The 19707-nt window shown below is 40.3% G+C and overlaps 1 protein-coding gene across 3 annotated transcripts in view; it reads right to left on the reverse strand.

Moving 5' to 3' along the window:
• asic2 (acid-sensing (proton-gated) ion channel 2) overlaps positions 1-19707 on the reverse strand; it is a 293170-nt gene that overhangs the window by 19791 nt on the left and 253672 nt on the right. For all 3 annotated transcript variants that reach the window (XM_068718376.1, XM_068718375.1, XM_068718374.1), the window contains one exon: positions 3982-4132. In XM_068718376.1, the coding sequence (XP_068574477.1) occupies positions 3982-4132 (151 nt within the window). The remainder of the gene's footprint in view (positions 1-3981; positions 4133-19707) is intronic.

Genomic DNA, 19707 nt, shown 5'->3' on the forward strand with positions numbered 1-19707 from the left:
ATAATTAGTCATTACTCAACAACACATTGAGTGACTGACACAGACTTTTTGTCTTGTTTTTTTGTTTTTCACCTTGTAGAATCTCACCACAAGGTCCATTTAGAAGCTTGTTTTGGAGATTTTAATCATATCACATGAAGGGTTTCCCAGTTGTCATGGAAATGCTAAAATGTCCATTTATGAGAGGATTTCACATGAGTATTAGTGCTCTCCCGTTTAATCATTTCCACAACACTTAGCTTCTCTACTATTAGTTCATACATTGTCCTCCTTTAAACCTAGTAGTTCAGGTATTTGTGATCAAACTAGATTAGGCACATTTTTATGTAAAATATAAACTAATCTCAGTTCACACACTAGAGCTGCAACAGAGAAACTGTCACATTAAGATAACATGTTGTATTCGCCCAGTTTGCAAAAAATGTTTTACATATTATATATTACGTATTATATAGAAGAATATGTTTCCAACAAGCAAAAGTAATAGTTTGACACACACGATTGCACAGACACAAACATCCCACTGACCAAACACCTCAAAGGGAAGAGTCGCACGTGGTAAAGATAAAAGGATCAAGGTGCTTCCACTTTAGCTTTGCACTTGGTTTAACCTGTTGTTGAACAAACATTCTTCAGCTCCTTCAGGTGCTGCTCAGAGTGCTTTTTCAACATCGCTTTGATTTAATAACAGCAGACACAAAGAGTGCAGAGGCAAGGCAAGATCTCAGCACAACACTCAAATGTGTGTAGGGCTTTACACGCCTGCCTTCCACACAGAATGGGATCCAAGATCTGAAATGATGGATGGCACATAGACAGAAACAGAAGGAGACTTAGAGTTCAGACTGGTGATGTGATACATGAGCAAAAAGGGAGAGATTATAGAATTGATGTAACATGCCTCTTTCTAATTTCTCTTCTATGAGAGGAGATAAAAAAGTTAAAAAAATCAATAACTCTTTGCATATTGCTCACATTCAACATCCCTCCATCGATGATGCTGTTAAAATTAGACATAGTGGGTGAGGTCAATGTCCCCGGGTGCTTGGGAACTCTGAAAGGTTAGGTCTTCAAGTTTAGCTTCCTGACCTGTTAAGTCTCTGATATGAGAAGAAATTGAAGATGAATCTCATCAGAGTTTCACAGGCTGTGATGTTTTTGAAGGTCTGCAAACATTTTGTAGCTGTGCAGCTGAAGGCAGACATGTGGTGGGTGCTGAGTGTGTAAACAGATTACTTTGATCAAGACTGCTTGACAAATCTAATATCCAAGAGGCCTGCCTGACGCTGCAACTGCAAATGACTTTTCAAAAAAGGTCAATGTGTAGCAGGAGTTGAATGAAATGTAAGATTAGAAACTCGGTGAGCTCAAGTTCACAGATGCAGAAATTATATTTTTCTCATAAACTCTGCATGTTGTGGGAGATATTTCTAACTCATTTTAAGTTACTATTCTAAGCATTTTTTAAATACATCAATCGCAAAAACAAGAAGCTTTTCAAAAGGTTGTCACAGAGGTGCAGCAGGGATCTGTGGAACCAAAAGGTTACACTTTTTCTTTCTCTTCTCCATCTCAGATGACATCCATACAATAACAAGTGAAGGAAACAACAACACAACAAAGTCAGATTTAGAGTCTGAATTATTTAAATTGAATTTCTGGTGCCCTTCATGTGATTATTTAAGGTCTATATAAGAACAGAGTTTCCAGACAGCCAGTGTGGATGGAAATAACAGATGGACACATCCAATCCCTTTATTTATACCAGCTGAGCAGTTCGGTCAGCAACACAATGAGGAGAAAGCTGGGTATCCAGGCAACAGGCCGTCCGTATTCTCCCACAACTCAAACTTAAATCAGTCTTGTTCATTTTCACACCATGAAACATGTTTTTTTTTTTATGTTTGTCCATCATGATAAAATGAGGAGTATCATGGCTGCCCTGCAGCTCCCTGGAGAGCCGTGTGCTAATAGAACCCCAGAGACCGACTGCTGGCCTCTGGATGATGGACAATAAGAGAATCCACGGGAGGGTAGAGGGTTTGGGTATTGGATGGAAAAAAAGGTAATTGGTGGGAGGAGATGGGGGAAGTGTCCCTGAGCAGTGTGTCCATCATGTTTGCACAGCAATGGGATCTGGCTCAGTTGAGGAAACACTCCCTGCTGAGGCTGACTCAGCTCATCTGGGTTAATGAAACCACACAGGGATAAAGAAGGGCACTGGAAACTGCAGCATGCTGGGAGACGAAGCTCCACATGCAGTCAGTCCTGGAGTAGTCTGTTTGAACAGAAATACAACCAACAGGAGTTCAGGACAGGGGACTGAGGGACTTTTTGATGATGGATCTTCCTTAAGTTGAGTCTAAAGTAAATAATGCCCATCTGCTGGGCTGCTCGTACCTTGGCTAGCTGCTCTGGGAACTCCCCCCGTCTGGCCTTGCACTGGTTCAGACGTGAGCCGCTCATTCAATGAGCTTCACTGTGGAGACATTCAGGGAGCAAGCCTCAAAACGTTCAATCTGAGCCACTAAAAAGATCTCCAGTTTGTACATCAGTAAGGTGAATAATCTTTGTAATAAAGATGATCAGAGAGGCTTCAGACTTCAGGGTTTTGAATATGTATTAAGATAACTGACTAGTTGACACTAAGGACAAATATTATCACAGCCATTCAGAAGAAGAGGTGCAGTGATTGACAATGCACTTTGTTTAGAGTCAGAGCGAATACAGCAGCAGAATAAGTTTGAGGTCATCAGTGTAACAAGAAATGCATAAAGTGCTACAAAGGTGCTCGTGCTCTACAAATCAGCTTCTAACAATCGTGTGAGCAAATCTTTGAGTATTTGTCTCAGGACAATGCAATACTTCAAAAACCCAAGCCAGTGGGAACAGCAACAAAAAGAACAAAATACAAACACATTTTTTTTTAACATTAACAATAGCAGCAACAATAATGTCACCTGATGTACTTGTATAATATTCAAGAAAATTATTTTGGGGTTAGGGTTAATAGTTTTAGGGCCATTACATGAAAAAGCTGATGAAGATCGGATCGCGCAACATTTCTGAAACTTTACTTGATTTACATTTTTATACGAGTTTCTGGGTTTCAAGGTGTCCCTGAAGTGATTTCATCAGGAGGAACCTGAATAATTTCTGTGTTAATTATGTCTGAATTAAATCATGTAAATGAAAAACTACTTGTGGCCCAAGGCTCAGTGTGGGACACAATTGGGAGAGTTCGAAATACTTAATTTACTTGATTGTTTATATTTTTTAATTTCTTCAGTTTGGATATATTTCCATCGGATGACAAATTACTAAATAAAGGGGGAAAGACAGAAAGAAGGCAGCAAAATGAGATCCTGTAAATAAGGTGTTGTATCCCGTGTAAAAAATGATTTTATGTTATACTACATGAGAAGCGAAAGCTTGAATTTCATCTATGACAACACAGTGTAGATATGACAGAAGTAGGCTCAGTAGAGGACAAACATTATGCCAGCCTGGAGGGAAGCAAATGTTCAACATAGGGAGGACTGACTCAGATGTGGATAACTCCAAAGTGCAGGCTTTGTATCGGTCCACTCAACATAACGGATGCAAGCCATTAACATCAAGTGCACAGGTACAAGGGACACAATTGGTGGAGGGGTCAAGAGAAAGAGATGTGGTATTCTTGACTTTATGAGCAGAAAGTGCTCTGCTTACTAACCTGGTGCTGAAATACAGAAATCACACAATCATTAACTATTCTTGGAAGCGAAACAAGGCTGTTTATACTGTCGGTTACCTGGCAACAAGTGATCTTATGACTTAAACCACACATCAAAAATATCACCCTAAGGAGATACTTTTGAGCATAAGATGAAAAGAAAATATATTTTCTTTAGACTTGCTCCTTAAGGAAGGTTTGGGAGAGTGTGTTTTTTTAATCGGTTCAAATGAAGCAAGACAGTTGATCAAGGTGGTCATGCATACCTGTGTCCCCCCACACCGGCAGGTACTCGTCCTGCTGGATGTCCAGCATGATCTCCAGGCCGTTTCCTGTCCCTCCCTTCATGGTGGTGCGGAGCGTCTTCCCTTCCTCTACAGCGTTGAACATGTAGCACTTCCCATACCTGGTGAACACCTGAGAGGAGACGCAGAGAAAGAGAGGACTGATAAGTGATGACTCATAAAGCCTCATACACAGACACACTGCAGAGACAGTGTTGCAGTAAATGTTGCAGTAGGTGCTAATTGTACCCTGATGGAGCTATCATCATGAGGGAGGTATCTTTTTGGCCACGCCCATCAATTTAGAATCAAAATGACTTGCATGATGATGAACTACAATATGTTTTCTCACAATATCAGGTTTTCAGAGGGTTTTACTGGGTTTCCTTCTTTTGTATTTGTCCCTTTTTGACTTTTGAGTTTTTACACAGTATTTTCACTCATTAATTTACAAGCTTTTCCACTACATGTCTGAGCTGTTATTTTTAGACATGCTACTTATAAATGCCTACATGTTCTAAAAATATCACAAATGTCTGTATGTGAATGGATTGTCAATGTGACAAGGTTATTACTTAGTGTTGTACAAAAACATATTTTCATGGATTTCTTGATCGATATGATTTGAGTTTTTCCCATCATCATGCTTTGGGTGATGTTGCACTGTCACCATGGATGTACAGGTATCAGTCGGATGGATTGCCTTTGATACTGGAGAAAATGTCTTTGTTTCATGATTGAGAGGCAAGATCTGCGGTAACAACAAGCCCATCTTTTTACACAATTTCTAAGCAGATTTATGGACATTCACCTACAGTGGACACTGATATCACTGGAAAGAGTAAGTTACTCTGGTCGCTGTATAGTGTCTGGGCACTCTGGTTTGACTGAGTTATGACTCAGCTGTCTATCTAGAAAAGTGGATGATCAGTCCCAAAATACTTTATTAGAAGTCTTCTTGTCTGAGATGCTGGTCATTGGCCCTGCACAAAGCGCCTGTGTATGTGCCTTCTTCCCTCCTGCCTTTCTTTTCTCTCCAGGTGCCAACAAAGTCATTGGTTTCCACCTGTGCAGGCCAGTCATGCTGCTCCTTGGTTTCCACAGACTTCAAGCTGGCCGATCAACAGATTGGGGCCCAGAATAAAAGGAGGAAACCTGAGGAGTTCACCTTCTTCGTTTTTGTTCTCTGCCTGTTTGAGCTGTGACATTGTTGTTGATAACTTCTGAAGGTTTGTGGTGGGAGGTTGAGGACAGAAGTTGAGTTGGGGTACCCTTTACACTTTACACACAAGTAGTTCATTTTTGTCTAGAAACAATAGGATTATTGGCCGGTGCCATCCCTTTGTTTTGGTGCAGCTATTTTTTTTTTTAGATAAGCGAGTAAAGCCATTTTGTTTGTGTTTTGTTTTCAGGAGTTAGCCAGGCCTAGTTTTGTTGTAAAGATTTATATTTGTTTGGCACGACCACTTTATCCCATGTTTGAAATAAATCATCTTAATTGTTACTCTTTTATATTATTTAGTTGTCATGCTATCGTCAACATTTTCCCTAGACTCAAAAGCAGACGTAACAGATCATATAACAGAAGCATGTGTATTATCCCAAAGTTATTGGGTTATTGAAACGTCATGTTGTCAGGCCTGCCACGCTCTAGTACTAGAATTCTTCAACTGGTTGTGAAAGCTGCAGCACGAATCTTAACTAAAACTAGAAAATGTGACACCAGTTCCATCAGTTTTAGCCAACAGAATTATAAATGTACCCCTTCCCGCCTGCATAAATGTCCTATACCTTATACTCCAATCAGGACTCATGCATTCTCCAATCGTGCCCCCTTCCTCTGGAATAACCTCCCTGTGATTCTGTTGAGGCCTTTAAATCCTAACTCCAGACTCATCTTTTTGCTTTAACGTTACATTTGTTTCTTATTCTTTAATGATCTGGCTGGTGAGGTGGCTTGTGTGCGTGTGTGTGTTTGGACTTCAATATACGCCTTGAATCCTTTTTGAATATTTTTAATTACGGTCTTTGAAATCTGAAATTACAGCGTTGAACTTGTTAAAGTAAGTGCCTTACTTAATTGAATGTTTTACATTGTAGGAGGAAGTGCATTTTTCTCTTTGGGTCTCCTGTTGAACAGTGGAACATTTTCAGTTTTCTTTTTGTTGCCATCATTTTTTATGTCTTCCTATTTCAATTGCCAATTTGTGGTCACTGCCTGTACCTGGCTCTGCTTTCTATGACAGAAGAGAGATATTCTGCCAATTCATAATCTCTTTTTAGGGCCAGAAAAAAGTCTCTACTTTGGCATTTAGTTTCTTCCTTACATTGTTATAATTTGGTTTACTCTGGTGGTTGTTTGGAGAGCGGTGTTGTTGTGAGACTAGTTGGTGTGTCTGAGAGAGGGCAGTTAGCCTCAGTACCAGCTGACGGAGGAAACCCTTTTCTGAGGTCTCGTGGATCATGCTCTAGCTGTTTGGAAACACCCAAAAGGTGCTTGACTTCTTCCTGCAGCTATCTCTTTCACACATTCTGTGTATCATTTTGTCTGTTTTGTAATTTTATTATGTTGCTCTTTTCTGTAAACACATCTATTGCATGTCTGTCCATCCTGGAAAAGGGATCCCTCCTCTGGTACTCTGAACCAAGGGAGGATAAATAATGTTGTTTGCTGGATATATATTGTGAAAATCCCCTCAGGAAGATTTGGGATTCGGACATGGGGCTATACAAATTGGCTTGACTCATAAGAAGGGATGTGACGCTGACCTGTATTGCATCAATTGAGTTCAAAGAGTTAAAGTCATTAAAGCCATTTTCTTTATATTTTATTTTCAAAATAATGGTCTGTCAATGGTTTCACACTGCATACACAGCCCTGACGGCTACAAGTGTTATTATAAAGTGTGTCTCTGTGAAGGACAAGTCTGCCAATAAATGTTGGCTGGCAGAGAGGCACTCTCTTTCTCATATTATCTACCTTTCTTTCTGTAGCAGCTTTCGACTTTTGAATGGTGCACAGTCTGCGGTAAAGCGAAGCAACTGTAGAGCCCACAGAAACAATTCAAAACAACAGAGCCAATTTAACATGTAATTGCTTAAAAGCAGAAAGCACCCGGCCATTACTGGCCCCTACTTCAACAGGGCTTCAGAAAATATTACAGAACCGCTCCATTCCCTCTATGTTGTGTGCTACATATTTCTGTGATTGCTTACACACTTGAGGTAAAACTTCAAAACTTTCAGTGTGTTGTTGCTTTGAAAGGGTAATTCAAAGGGCGCGTGATTTAAAAAAAGGATTGTGAGGATTTTGACACAAAAGTGAAATGTTTATCTCCAAGTGTTCTCCTATTGGGCATGTGTGTGTGTGTGTGTGTGTGTGTGTGTGTGTGTGTGTGTGTGTGTGTGTGTGTGTGTAAATTCAGCAACAATTGTGTCGGCAAACGCAAAAAAAACAGTTTTCACTCTTGTCTCTCTGTACCACCACTATCTCAACAAGAGCCACGAAATGGCCTCGAAGCACTTATCAATAATCCGTGAGTTAAAACTACCGAGTGCAGCTCATTTGAGATGTCTTTGTGGTTGTAACACAAGCAAACATGTAAATGAAACTGTAGTTGTGAGGTCTACACTCATGAAGAGTTAACACCATGACAGCCATCCACTTCAGTCTTTGCAATTAGTGACTGAGAGGAAGTGACTGATACGATTTTTTTTTATTATAATCTATGACACACTGTATTTCCTGATTGTATGCTCACTGTCTCATAGAGGAAATATTAACTTCTTATTTAATTTTTTTTTTTTTTTTACAATGGTTATGAAGCAGTGATGTCCAAAAAACTGCAGACGAGTCCTTCTCCTGCATGGAGTCCATGCAGCAGCATTTCAAGCTTCTCACAGTACGGAATAAAGAGCAACGTTAGCCTTTTGGCAATCTCTCTCTCTCTACCATGTGCCCTTTGCCTTGCATGTCACAGCAACCCCCAAGAGCATCCCACATTGCTTCAGTGTTCGTTGAAAAAGTCAGCCAGCTAGACATACCTAATTTACATACAATGATCAGACGACAATTCAGCAGAATTGAAATAACAAGAACCATTATTAATATCAGCTGTAATGCAAAGTCATGTAGCATTATCCACATAACACGCAGATGTAGTCAGTGGTTTTCCTACATTTCCCAGAATCCAAAACCTCCAAAAGAAATCATGCAGCACAAGTGCATGAAATAGAAAGGAAACATTATATTATATAACAATATGAATGTCAGCCTTGTCATGTTAGCGAAGGTCTGTTAATCAAGATTATCAAATGCAAATTCATTGGATATAGTTATGTATCCAGCAAAATGCTCACATGACTCTACAATCATAACCGTCTTGATGACGAATGATGAGAACGCTTACCAGTTGTAAACATGAGAATATTTCCCATCACTACCTTCCATACTACATGATTTAAACCCAGCGATCGAACCAGCTGTTTGTCTTCTATGTAGACGGAGAGAGAAATGTTGATTTTGATAATTATAAACATGTGTTAATAACGATCAAGAGGCATGTGACTGCACTACACTGTGGTCCATCAAGGCTAATGTTGGTGAGGATTATTGTTAATATCTGATTCTCCTGTATCACAGATGTTTCAAATTGCTGAATGAGACAACAAAATGGAAGGCAAAGTACATCGACAATAGTTGTTTTTTCAGTGCAGGAGTGTTTTTAGATGGATTTTTCATTTCATGCTCCTCCTCCTTCATTGACACTGGCCTTCTCATGGATGGTTTACTGACATGATTGATCGACTACTTAATGCCATACTGCCACAGAGGTGGTGCAGATCGGAAGAATATGAAGTACCACATTACAGGTTCATTCACCTCTGCAAAACAGAGATGCTCCCGACAGATATGTACCTGCACAAAATAAATGACACACTGGGAGCTGCTGGAGCGGAGTGAAGAGGACAGCGGATAAATATTCATGACACCATCACTCCACCTTTGCAGGAACAAGATGTTTTTTTCTTTTTCTTTTGTTTTTTTATTCACATACTTCTTAGTACAGAGCAGAGACAAACCACAGAGGTCCCACATGGTAGTGGTCCAATATCCAACACTCATTTCTCAGAATCCCATGTCGGCTGAGGCTTGGCAATGTAACCACTACTTAACTGCATTTTCATAAGAAACAGTGTGTCGACATGGACAACTTTACCGTGACTTCTCCTGAATGAAAACATTTTCTGATCAGATCAGATTAGATTGGTTTAAGCGTCCACCTCAGGGGAAATTTGTCTTTGTCTTTTCCCAAGTACAGCAAAAGTAAATACAATACACATCGCACAACACAACATTTAAAACACAAAATACAATAAACAATAGTGCATAGTTGGCAGATAGCAAATAAGTTATATGAATAATAAAAGAGCCTATCTTATAGCCTGTATTGCATAGGGAATAAAAAACTTCTTCTATGTTCCAGCTGGCCCTTGGGAGCCTAAATCAAAGGCCAGATGGGATCACCTCAAACTGGATGTGAGGTATCTGTAGTTCTATGTTTAGCCTTCCTGTGTACAGCAATGTCAAACATATTGCAAAAATGTTTCTTTGACTTGTCAACTCGTCCTCTGCAGTACTAACAATCTTTTTTTGTTGCTATTTCCACTGAAGTTGCTGTACCATGCTGTTATGTTAAGTGATAACATGCTTTTAACCAGGCTTTTGTATACTATTGTAAGTATTCTTTGTCTCTGCTGAACTTCAGTTATGCAGCAACCCAAACGCTCCAGAAAATGCAGAAGTGTTATATTTCACCCTCGCTGGCCATTCGGTCGAAGACTGTGTAATTACCCAACAGTCATTTCCCATTCCGTTATATCTATATGTATGTATGTGTGTGTGTGTGTGTGTGTGTGTGTGTGTGTGTGTATTTAATAATCTTTCACATTTTTTTTTTCTTTTTTCTAAGCCATTGGCTCCCAAGTGTCTACTGTCAACATCGCTCTCACCCTGCCTTTGTTATATAGGGATGAATTGCTTTCAGGGGGACACTGCTCGATCCTCTTTCACTCCTTTTGTCAAGACTGATGATGTTTGACGGACAGGACCAGGGCCGGGTCAACATCCCATTAGACCTCAGCCAGACACAAAGGCTCCTCCTCAGCCACTAGATGACAAAGACACTAACACAACGTTGACAGTGGGGTTCTGTTACTTTGCATATCCTTGCCACTGACCCTGTGTCTGCCCCCTTCCCTTCTCACTTCCTTCCTTATCTGCCGCCTAAGGTCTAGCTGTCAGATGGGAAAAGGTAATGAGTTCTCAAACCTGTCCTGGAATGCAGAAAAGCTCTCTGCCTGAACAATGTGCAAGGGTACAGAGACTTATCAATTCTAATTTTACAAGTACATTGCACTGGTGAAAAGGCAAATAGATAAAATCTGTCAGCGTTAAGATGTTTGTCATCTCTGTCAATAGAGGAGAAAGTTGCCAGTAATAAACAAGGTCATGATAACCTGCGCTGTGGTGGCTCCCGATCAATGCCAGTGAGCCAATACAGATTTCTATTTGGTGTCCATATAACCTGCTCTAATATAATGTGTAATCTCGTCTTTTGTTGAAGCTGCACAAATCAATATTCCTACATAAACAACCGCTCAGACTACTCTGTGTGATGTCAAAGGTCTCGCTCGTAGTGGCAAAACCCCACAAAGAATTATCACCCACCGAATGTTTCAGCATCTTTCAGCTGAATGCCATAGGAGCTTCAATTATTTCTCAATCTCTAGCCTATGTTTGCTGTGACTGAATTGTGATAGACCTGCTGTGCGTGAGATGGAAAGTTGTACAGTGACATATACGTGTGTGAGTGTCAGGTTCAAGTGTGTGTGTTAGTGTGCTGTGTGGATTCTGTTGCAGTGCATAGTTGTTGCGTGGTTGTTTTGTGTGAGTGGCCTTCTTGTTTACGATATTAGCCTTTGTTGTGTGTGTGCAAGGCGTGTATTGCCCCGTTGGTCCATGAAATCTTGTATATTGCATATAGAGTCTGTATAAGACTTCAGCATTACACTGGAGCATTACTGTAGCTTGTGTTGAACCCCAGATTGCAACCGCATATTTGGCTCACTGCTTTTACCGCTCTCATCAACCTTGTTTCCAGCAGCAGCAGGCAGCTGTTTTCAGTGAAAAAGTCCTAAAGACCTGCTTTATGTTTCTTGCTTTTAAAATGGACAAAGTTAGCGATTTATGCTGGTGAATATAGTGGGGCATTTAGCAGCTAAAGAGCTAGATATTTCCTCTAGAAGCTGGTAGACACCAAAACGGATTGACGGGTAAATGAAAATTGTACTTGCATTCATCAAATGGCAAGATACACGACTTCAATTGAATGTTAATGTTGCTCCATGCCTGCAGGATGTATAAATAGACGCTTGCTTACACATAAGCTCAAGTGTGTATAATTTATCATTGTTGTGTTCACAGCAAATGGCCAAAAGAGAAAATAAAAAAAATATCAATGCTGCTTTAACTGTTCATTCCTTGTGTCAAAAAGTAACAAGAAGTTTACATTCTAGTTAGTACTACTTTGTGCTGCTCGTCTCTGTTCTTGTTAAGTTTTGAATATTTTTAATTTATTCAGGGTTCAGTATAAAATGTCAGAGAAGTCAATCTCAGTTGCTGCCAATATCACGCTACTGATCCAAGCCAAGGTCTGAGAGCCGAGCAGCAAGCGAGGGCACGCACAGCTCTGCTGCCAATTAGAATGCCTTTTGACCAACATAACACGTCTCATTAGTATTCACAGCTGCAAGTGAGAATGTCTGGAAGCACAGAGCTGCAAACATGCCATGACCTCGCCTGTTTACCATGTAGTGCCTCCCACAGCCAAAATTGACACGACCATTTGCGTGAATTGCTGTCATGATGAAAGGTCAGTCGTTAGCGCCAACCATCCACAAATCATACCCTTATACAAGCCTCTGGGTAATGTAAAGAACATATGTGTGCAGAAATTGTACTCACGAAGCGCAATATTTTATTTCCATATATCTGACCTTGTCTGGAATAGTTACTAAGCTCTTCGCTTTGGACTCTCACAGACTCCCACCATTCTGAATTCATCTTGCTTTCTTGCATATTATCCTATTTCTTATCAGTGCTTTGCAAATGGCTTGTTGATGTGATGCCAAAAACACTGGCAGCTTATTTCTCCAGAGAGAGGATGCTATCTTTTCTTTATTTTATGCTCCCACTCCCAGTAGCCTTTTCTTTATCTCCTTCTGCCCATGTAGCGTCCAAGCCATCAAAACGCCCTGAAGTGTACACAATATTTATAAATCCTACTTTCAATGTCACTGACACAGCAAAGCCTCATCTACCACAAGAAAAAGCTCTGCCATATCTGCCATGTTGGCTCCTGTTTAAACATCTTTTTCCATTATTTGAGCTGATTCATTGATGCATGCATGCCATTATCTGTTCAAAAGTTGATAACAGGAAAGGCCAGATGATGAGTACGTTGCGTTTGTAATATTACGCCCTGTTTGAAATTGGACGTAGGTTCCTTGTTCATCAGATACTGCTTGCTGACTTTGCTATTACTTTCTGTCAGTTGTGCTGTTCATGCACCATTACAAAACACAGACATTCCTTTCCACAAAGCTACTGGAAGAGACAGAATAACAGAATAAGCAGGTAATAAGACACTTCCTCATCCCATTTGCTTTTCTGGCCAGCGGGACATTATGTGAAAAGCACTGAAGAGTGGATTGAAATGTTAAACATAACAGTCAAGCAAGCAGATTTGTCAGTTCTCATGAAGAGCCTCCAAGTTTCAAGGTTACACCACTTTTGCATGAGCTGTCTATTGTGATCTGCTGTTATTGTTTTACAAATCAATATCCATTATGGGAGAATTTAGCAGGCGTTTTATGATAAAAACAAAAGCGGAGAGGGTGTTAGAGGGTTAGGAGAGAAAGGGAAGAGAGATGCCTTTATATCCTCGAGGCTTACTGAGAGAAGAAGAGAGGAGTAAAGTTTATGAAAAAAGGTCTTTGAGTTGCAAGGTGTGCACTTTCTCCACCGCCCGAGAAGTGGCTGTACTGCTGTGGCTGTGGAGATAAATAATGCAGAGGGCTGCTGCGTTAGTGACAGGGTTGGCAATGAGTATAGGAAAGGAGGGGTTTAAGCACACACACACACACACACACACACACACACACACACACACACACACACACACACACACACACACACACACACACACACACACACACAACCACTTCATCATTATGGCTTTATGCACGCCACTCACCTGCATGCCAAGCTAGCTTCCTGTGCAACGTAAACACCTTCACATCCAGAACATATTTCATGTCACATTAAACAAATTCCGCCATTTACGTCATGTGTGGGGAGTTTTATGGAATGTATTTATCTTTGCACCCTGATGTACTTTTACCATGCCAGTCAATAATATTTTATTTCACAGGACAGTACATAAGTGAGGCAGGGCTACGATAGGACACAAAGGATTGCAGACACTGCTGTCAGCATGATATTTATGCTCTTGGAGAGGAGAGAGAAGGGAGGGGGAAAGACTAAAAGGAGAGCAAAAGAGATAAATATGAGAGGGAAATAAAGAAACTAATCGAAATCAAAAGACAAACCTTGACTGAAAAAGTGAATTAAATCTGTCTGAACTCTGTCCAGATTATTGTCTTCAGTTTGGATTGTGTGTTTTTTGGCTTACTCTAATGAGGTTTTCACCGAGGGTCGTCACAGAGACAAAGAGGCTTTCAGCTCTGCTGTTAGAACCTGATCGATAACCCTGCCGGTTATGGATGGGTGGCACACAGTAAAGCCACACACATCATGTCTTCGGTTTGTTCGTTTTGATGGAAATGGAATTAGGTGTGTTGTTGAATAGATGTGTTCCACCAGTTTTCTTCTGAAACATTTGAAATAAAAATGGGATGTACCACAATTCATTTTCAATTGGATTGTATTTGTCCAAATACAATTTTATTCCAAAATTTGTTTGAGTGCAGTTTGGGAGAGAAATCGATTTCCATGACAGGATTTTGTGTGTGCTGTCAATTTTAGTTCTTAGAAAGAAAGAAAATAGGAATTGGCAGGTTAGTTTTTAAAAGTAAAAAAAAATTGAATTGGCCAAGAAAACTGAACTTGGTGCATCTCTAGACAAAACATGTTAATAAGTCAACTTTAGAGGAATTGGTAGGGGAGTTTTTTCACTTTGATATTAATCTTCTCATGTTACTCTTGGTTTACATTTGAAAATTAACTCTCTATAAACGCAGAAGTCACCTCTAGCTTGAAAGTGTCAATCTTCTCTCCATTCAGTATCCTACAGCAGATGCTAAAGGCTTGCTCAATAAGCTTCCAAGACAGTATATCTCTATTGAAAACAGAAAAGATGTATTATAATATATACTCTGTGCCCTGTGTTACTATATTCCTCTCCTTATTATAATTTGTACTCCTCACGGTCCTCAGGTTCATACGGTGCCTCAGAAAGACATCAAATAGAAGAGCAGTTACTTTGGGTCGAACATCTTGTACTCCCTAAAAAATAATAGTATTGCTCTCCTTCTCTTAAACCACCTTTTCTTCTTGCAGGTGCAGAAACATTTCAATATTAAAATGACATGTCCTCTCTAGCTTTCCATCTCTGCTGGCATGTCAGTCATGTCAGTTTGCAAAAGGCCTCCAGATATAGCTACGGACTACGAGCTGTCATCCCGAACTCATCAATCACATCACACACACCCAGTCATTATTTTTAATAAGTCACCTAAGTCACCTCTTGCTGATGGCCGATGGGGCTCCATCTCACCTGTCACAATCTGGCAGTCTCTGCTGGAGCTGATGTAAAGCTGAGTAATGGGCCAGTGGTGGGGGACCTGTGGCAGCTCATAATCACCAACAGGAAACCAACTCAGTTGAGTGGATGACATGTTTCGTCTTCCTCACATTTTATGTGGAGAGGATGTCAGCAGCTCTGTGAGGCTGCTAAGATGTGCCTAATGCACTGCCAAGATTATAGCCATTGTCAGCCGTGACCTTCTTTTCCAGTAGGCCTTCTTGAAGAAGGCTGAAACTTTCTGACATTTCAGGAATTTCAAGAACCATCATCTCACAATAAAGACTCTCCTGGTACGTGTGACTTTTTCCTTCACATCAGCTCTTATGTTCAACAAACACTATTGATGTACAAGCCCCGGGAACCAGTGGAGCTTCTTCACACCCTGATATGATCAATACCAGCGGCAAAGCTTCATTATCCCTGAACGTCCAATGATGCTTGCAGTTGAGTTTTGAAAAAAGGTTGAAAACCAAATACCCATTAACTCATCAAATGAGGTAACAGCAGTGGCTCCGGTCACATGTGTTCTACAACCAGAGACTCATTGTTTTATGCGCACACAATTTACGTCCAGTGACAATGTGGGAAATCTAGAGTTTGTGTCGTTCACAAGTTTTTTAGCCATGCTAGGAAATGGGCTCTATTGATGGCGATGTTTGTTGATCCACCACATTGGTCTTGACAGTAAAAACATCCAAAATCTTATAAAGGCATTCATGGTCCCCATAAAATAAATTCCAGGAATTTTGAATGACCTTTTCTCTAGTGCCAACAGCAGGTTGACATTTGTAATTTTGAGTGAAATGTCTGAAAGTATTGGATGGATGGCCATAAAATCTGGGACAGACATTTGGTGACTTTCTATCTAGTGATATAGTTGCCTTTACTGTATATATACATACATATACTGTACATTTGCAGTCATGCCCCTAGCTCCATATGGCTTGTTTGTAAAAGGGACACCAGTACAGGGGACGGTCCCATACCTAGGTTTTCCCCAAAACACTAGGTCTGTCCATGACAGCAATAACTCATGCCCTGGTAATGTATACATTTCAAATTGAATCATGGACTGATTTATTCACTTAGTTCTATTTACAAAAATTGTAACTCACAAAGGAACAAACTATTTTCCTCTTTCATTTGTGATGGAACAGAGATACAGCAGACACATGCATGGACACTTGTATGGAAGTGTGAAAGAGAGTATAGCTTTCACAAAAAAAGCCTTGGAACCCTCTCCTATCTTGACATGGTGGTATTTCCTATTGGAAATAAAAAAAATACAATAACGGTGAACCAAATGAGGATAAAAGTAAGTAAGTCTTCCAGCATCCATTGGTTTCCTACTCGTGTAAGTACGTCCCCCTCATGAATTAGGGATTTTGGCTCAGTTTCCTTGAAAATGAGGAAGAATAACCCTGGGAAAATAACGCACTTTAATATAGTGACCTGACAGCAGCTTGCATTCATGCCAGAGCAACATTTCTTATATGCGGTGCAGCAGAGCCACTGGTTCATGAAATCATACAGAAATGAAATAACCACTGAGCACCAAGATCACTAATGATTTCGGAGCTTCAATTTAAAAGGTTCTTTATGTGTACAACAGTAATGAAGAGAGAGAAGGCAAGAGTGTGCATCAGCAAATGTGTTTGTCTTTTCATTTATTGCCAGTCAAGAAAAGACTGTAATAACAAATCAAACAATTAAGCAGGACAATATTAAATCCTTACATCCTACCTTGCACCTTTAATCAACGTGTGAATTAATATAAAGATAAAGCTGCCCAGAGCAAAGAGCGATACTTACAATAGGGCGCAAAAAAAGGAATAGTTTTCTGATTCAACATGATAAAAATCAGACTATCACATAAAGTCTGCAAGGTATTATTAATTCCCCCATCAAAAATGGTACCTACTATGGGTTTATTTTGTGATCAATACAAATAGAAGATTTTTGCCACAGCAGCACAGCTCGACTATCAACTACATGCCCCTGGAAATGAGCTCACCAAATATACAGACACACTCATTTTATACAACACTACGGAGTCCATACCTGCTCCGAATGCACATGACCTGACTCTGAATCTCTAATGTCCCGCTCTGGAAGATGAACCACACAACTCAGACAATGTGTACCGTTCAATTCCCAGCCATCCTCAGAAACAACATATCAAAGAGCAGGATGCTCGGTTACGATGAACCTCAAAGTGTTGAACGTTCTAGGGTTGTGAAAAGTCTGACGCTGGAAAGGTGAGGGGGAGGGTCTTTCCAAAGCTATTTAACTGTCTTTACCTCCAACAGAGTATACTGGCCCCATGAAGCTGACCACAGCCTCTGTTCTACACTGCAGAGCTTTCTTTCATACCCAAAAGACCGATGTTAGGTGGGGTTTCATTTTAAGGCAAGGCTAATGTCTGCTGCATAAGCCCTGGATAATCAAAAGTAATTTCCTGCATTAACTGTCACAGAGCACTGTTTGATATTCATATAGAAGATCAAAGAACAAGGAGACTCAGAAGCTTTATCTCTGTCAGTGAGGTTGGTGCTCTTACTGCACTCATAGTAATGGGGATCTGTGCGTGTGAAGTAAAGAAACCAGCCCAGGCAGGGTTGTGCAAGAGGAGCAGACGATTTGCATAGAAGTGAAAAGGAATAATAATAATATGGCAATAGGTCCCTGCTGCTGTACAGATAATATTACAGCAGCAGTGAGATGACAAGTGACATGGTCAGCTAAATGTAATTGGGGAGCCATCTGCAGAAATGAATACAGCTGATCTTGCATTTCCAATATGTCAAAACTGTTCGTTGTCTCCCTCTATTACAATCCATCACACGGGAGTTCTCACCATGGAAGCCTTGGCTCCCCATGAATTCATGAACGGAAGCAGAGAAAGAAAAAAGGGATAATGTCTGCATTGTCTCATTCAGCTGCATGAAATTGGATAAAGTGATGGGAAATAGATGAACAGTCACACTGGGAATTGCTGGGAACAGATATGCCAAATATATGAAAAGATATTTCCTTAGTTTGTAATATTCAAACGTGGGGACGGAGAGAGTGGGTGGAGGAACACAGTGATGTGAAATCCGATGAAATTATCGCAAGTAGTCTCAACGTGATGTGTGTACGTGTGTGTGTGTGTGTGTGTACGTGTGTGTGTGTGTGTGTGTGTGTGTGTGTGCGTATTTTCTGTGCAGAAGATCCAGCCACAGAGAAGTAAACAAACTGTATTAGCAGTAAAAGCCTCAAATTCCCTAAAAAACACCCCATCAACAGATTATCAGTCATCTCGTGTTGCGTTTTTAAATGTGTATTGGTGTGCAGGAACTCTTGTGTGTGTGCTTCATGCGCATGAGTGTTTATTGACAGAGTCTGTGAAAATAGTTTCAAAGGCATCTCATGAGTAGATTAGGATTGATCGTGTTCTGAGTTGGGGAAAAAAGTGCTTTTTTCTCATACTCAGACTGAACGGCCATTTCCTTACAACTCCATTATTCAGCCTGACATTGCCTTCTTGTTGGTAGTTGACAGTGAAGTTTAGTCAGCCAGCAAGCAGTTAGCATACAGGGCAACACATACAGACACTCATTGTTTTCTATGTCCATCTAAAAGAATTTACTGCAGCATGGTTTAAGAATGTAGCATTTCTGATAGTAATACAAACAAGTCCCCAGAACCAGAGGGAAATTAGGTTTAAAAAAATTTGTAAAACATGAATTATTATTGTTAAATTAAAATTATTATTTAGGATAGATCTATAGATTATGGAAGCCATATCTGTTGAATCTGTCTACTGTTTTTCCCCCCAGGTTTCTCTCAAGGAATACCAGACATTAAACTAAAGATGGGATGTGAAGATCTGTTTTTGAAGAGTATCCACACCCAGGTCAAAATAAATACTTACAACACTGTCTGCACTTCATTTATAAAGTAGTGATTTGACGGTCTGGAACCAGGCTGAACTCTACCCATGTCAGGAAATAAATATTGAGGGAGATAATAATTAACCACTGCACCATGAAGCGGCTACATCTGGACCAATCACGCCAGTATGAAATCTATTGGCTCAGTTCACTCCAGTGTGATTTATCAGACTCTACTGGAACAGCATTGGCTGCAAAAGAAGTTAACAACAGTTAAAATCACATTGATTATGATGGTGATGGTGGTCCTATGCCTGCCTGTGCCTTCACAGGCTCACCTTGGAAAGGTGAAGGTTTGGTCTTCAGAGCCTTTGGTAACACTGATCTGTCATGTAGTTACATCAGGAATACATCAATATTTCCAAGCGTCTCCCCTGACATTATCAGCTGTTAAGACAGAAAAGGACAAGCCCTCGCATTGCCCGTTTTATGAAAAGGAAAAAAAAAAAAAATCAGCCACAGAAAATGTCAACAACAGGGCAAGTACTCCCTTGACTTCCACCTCCGACACAGAGGAAACTGACAAATGTCATGCCTTCAATCACGAGCTGCTGGCCTTTCCAAAAGTGAGGGAGCCAGAAACATTCGTTTCACTTTCAAAAAGATTTTTAAGGTGGAAATAGAGAGGATCACATTCTGTCACCTTCAGTACATCGCCTTCACTAAATGAAGCAGACACCACGCAGTTGTAACTCACTGTAATCAAGGACAAACACTGAATTTGAAAGAAATCTCTCTGATTATCTCCCTCATAGACAGGCATCGATTGTGCTTTTTTTTTTCTTGATGGCTGAACTTCAATCGATTGGCTGACTCCACGCAGAACGCAAAAAAGTCCCAAGGCTTCTCCCCAAAAGACATGTGAATGCTCAGAGGTGGAGAGT

Source organism: Cebidichthys violaceus, unplaced genomic scaffold, assembly GCF_023349555.1.
Source record: "Cebidichthys violaceus isolate CVI_PGR_0920_01 unplaced genomic scaffold, fCebVio1.0.p SCAF_23, whole genome shotgun sequence".
In the NCBI taxonomy this organism is placed as follows: domain Eukaryota; kingdom Metazoa; phylum Chordata; class Actinopteri; order Perciformes; family Stichaeidae; genus Cebidichthys; species Cebidichthys violaceus.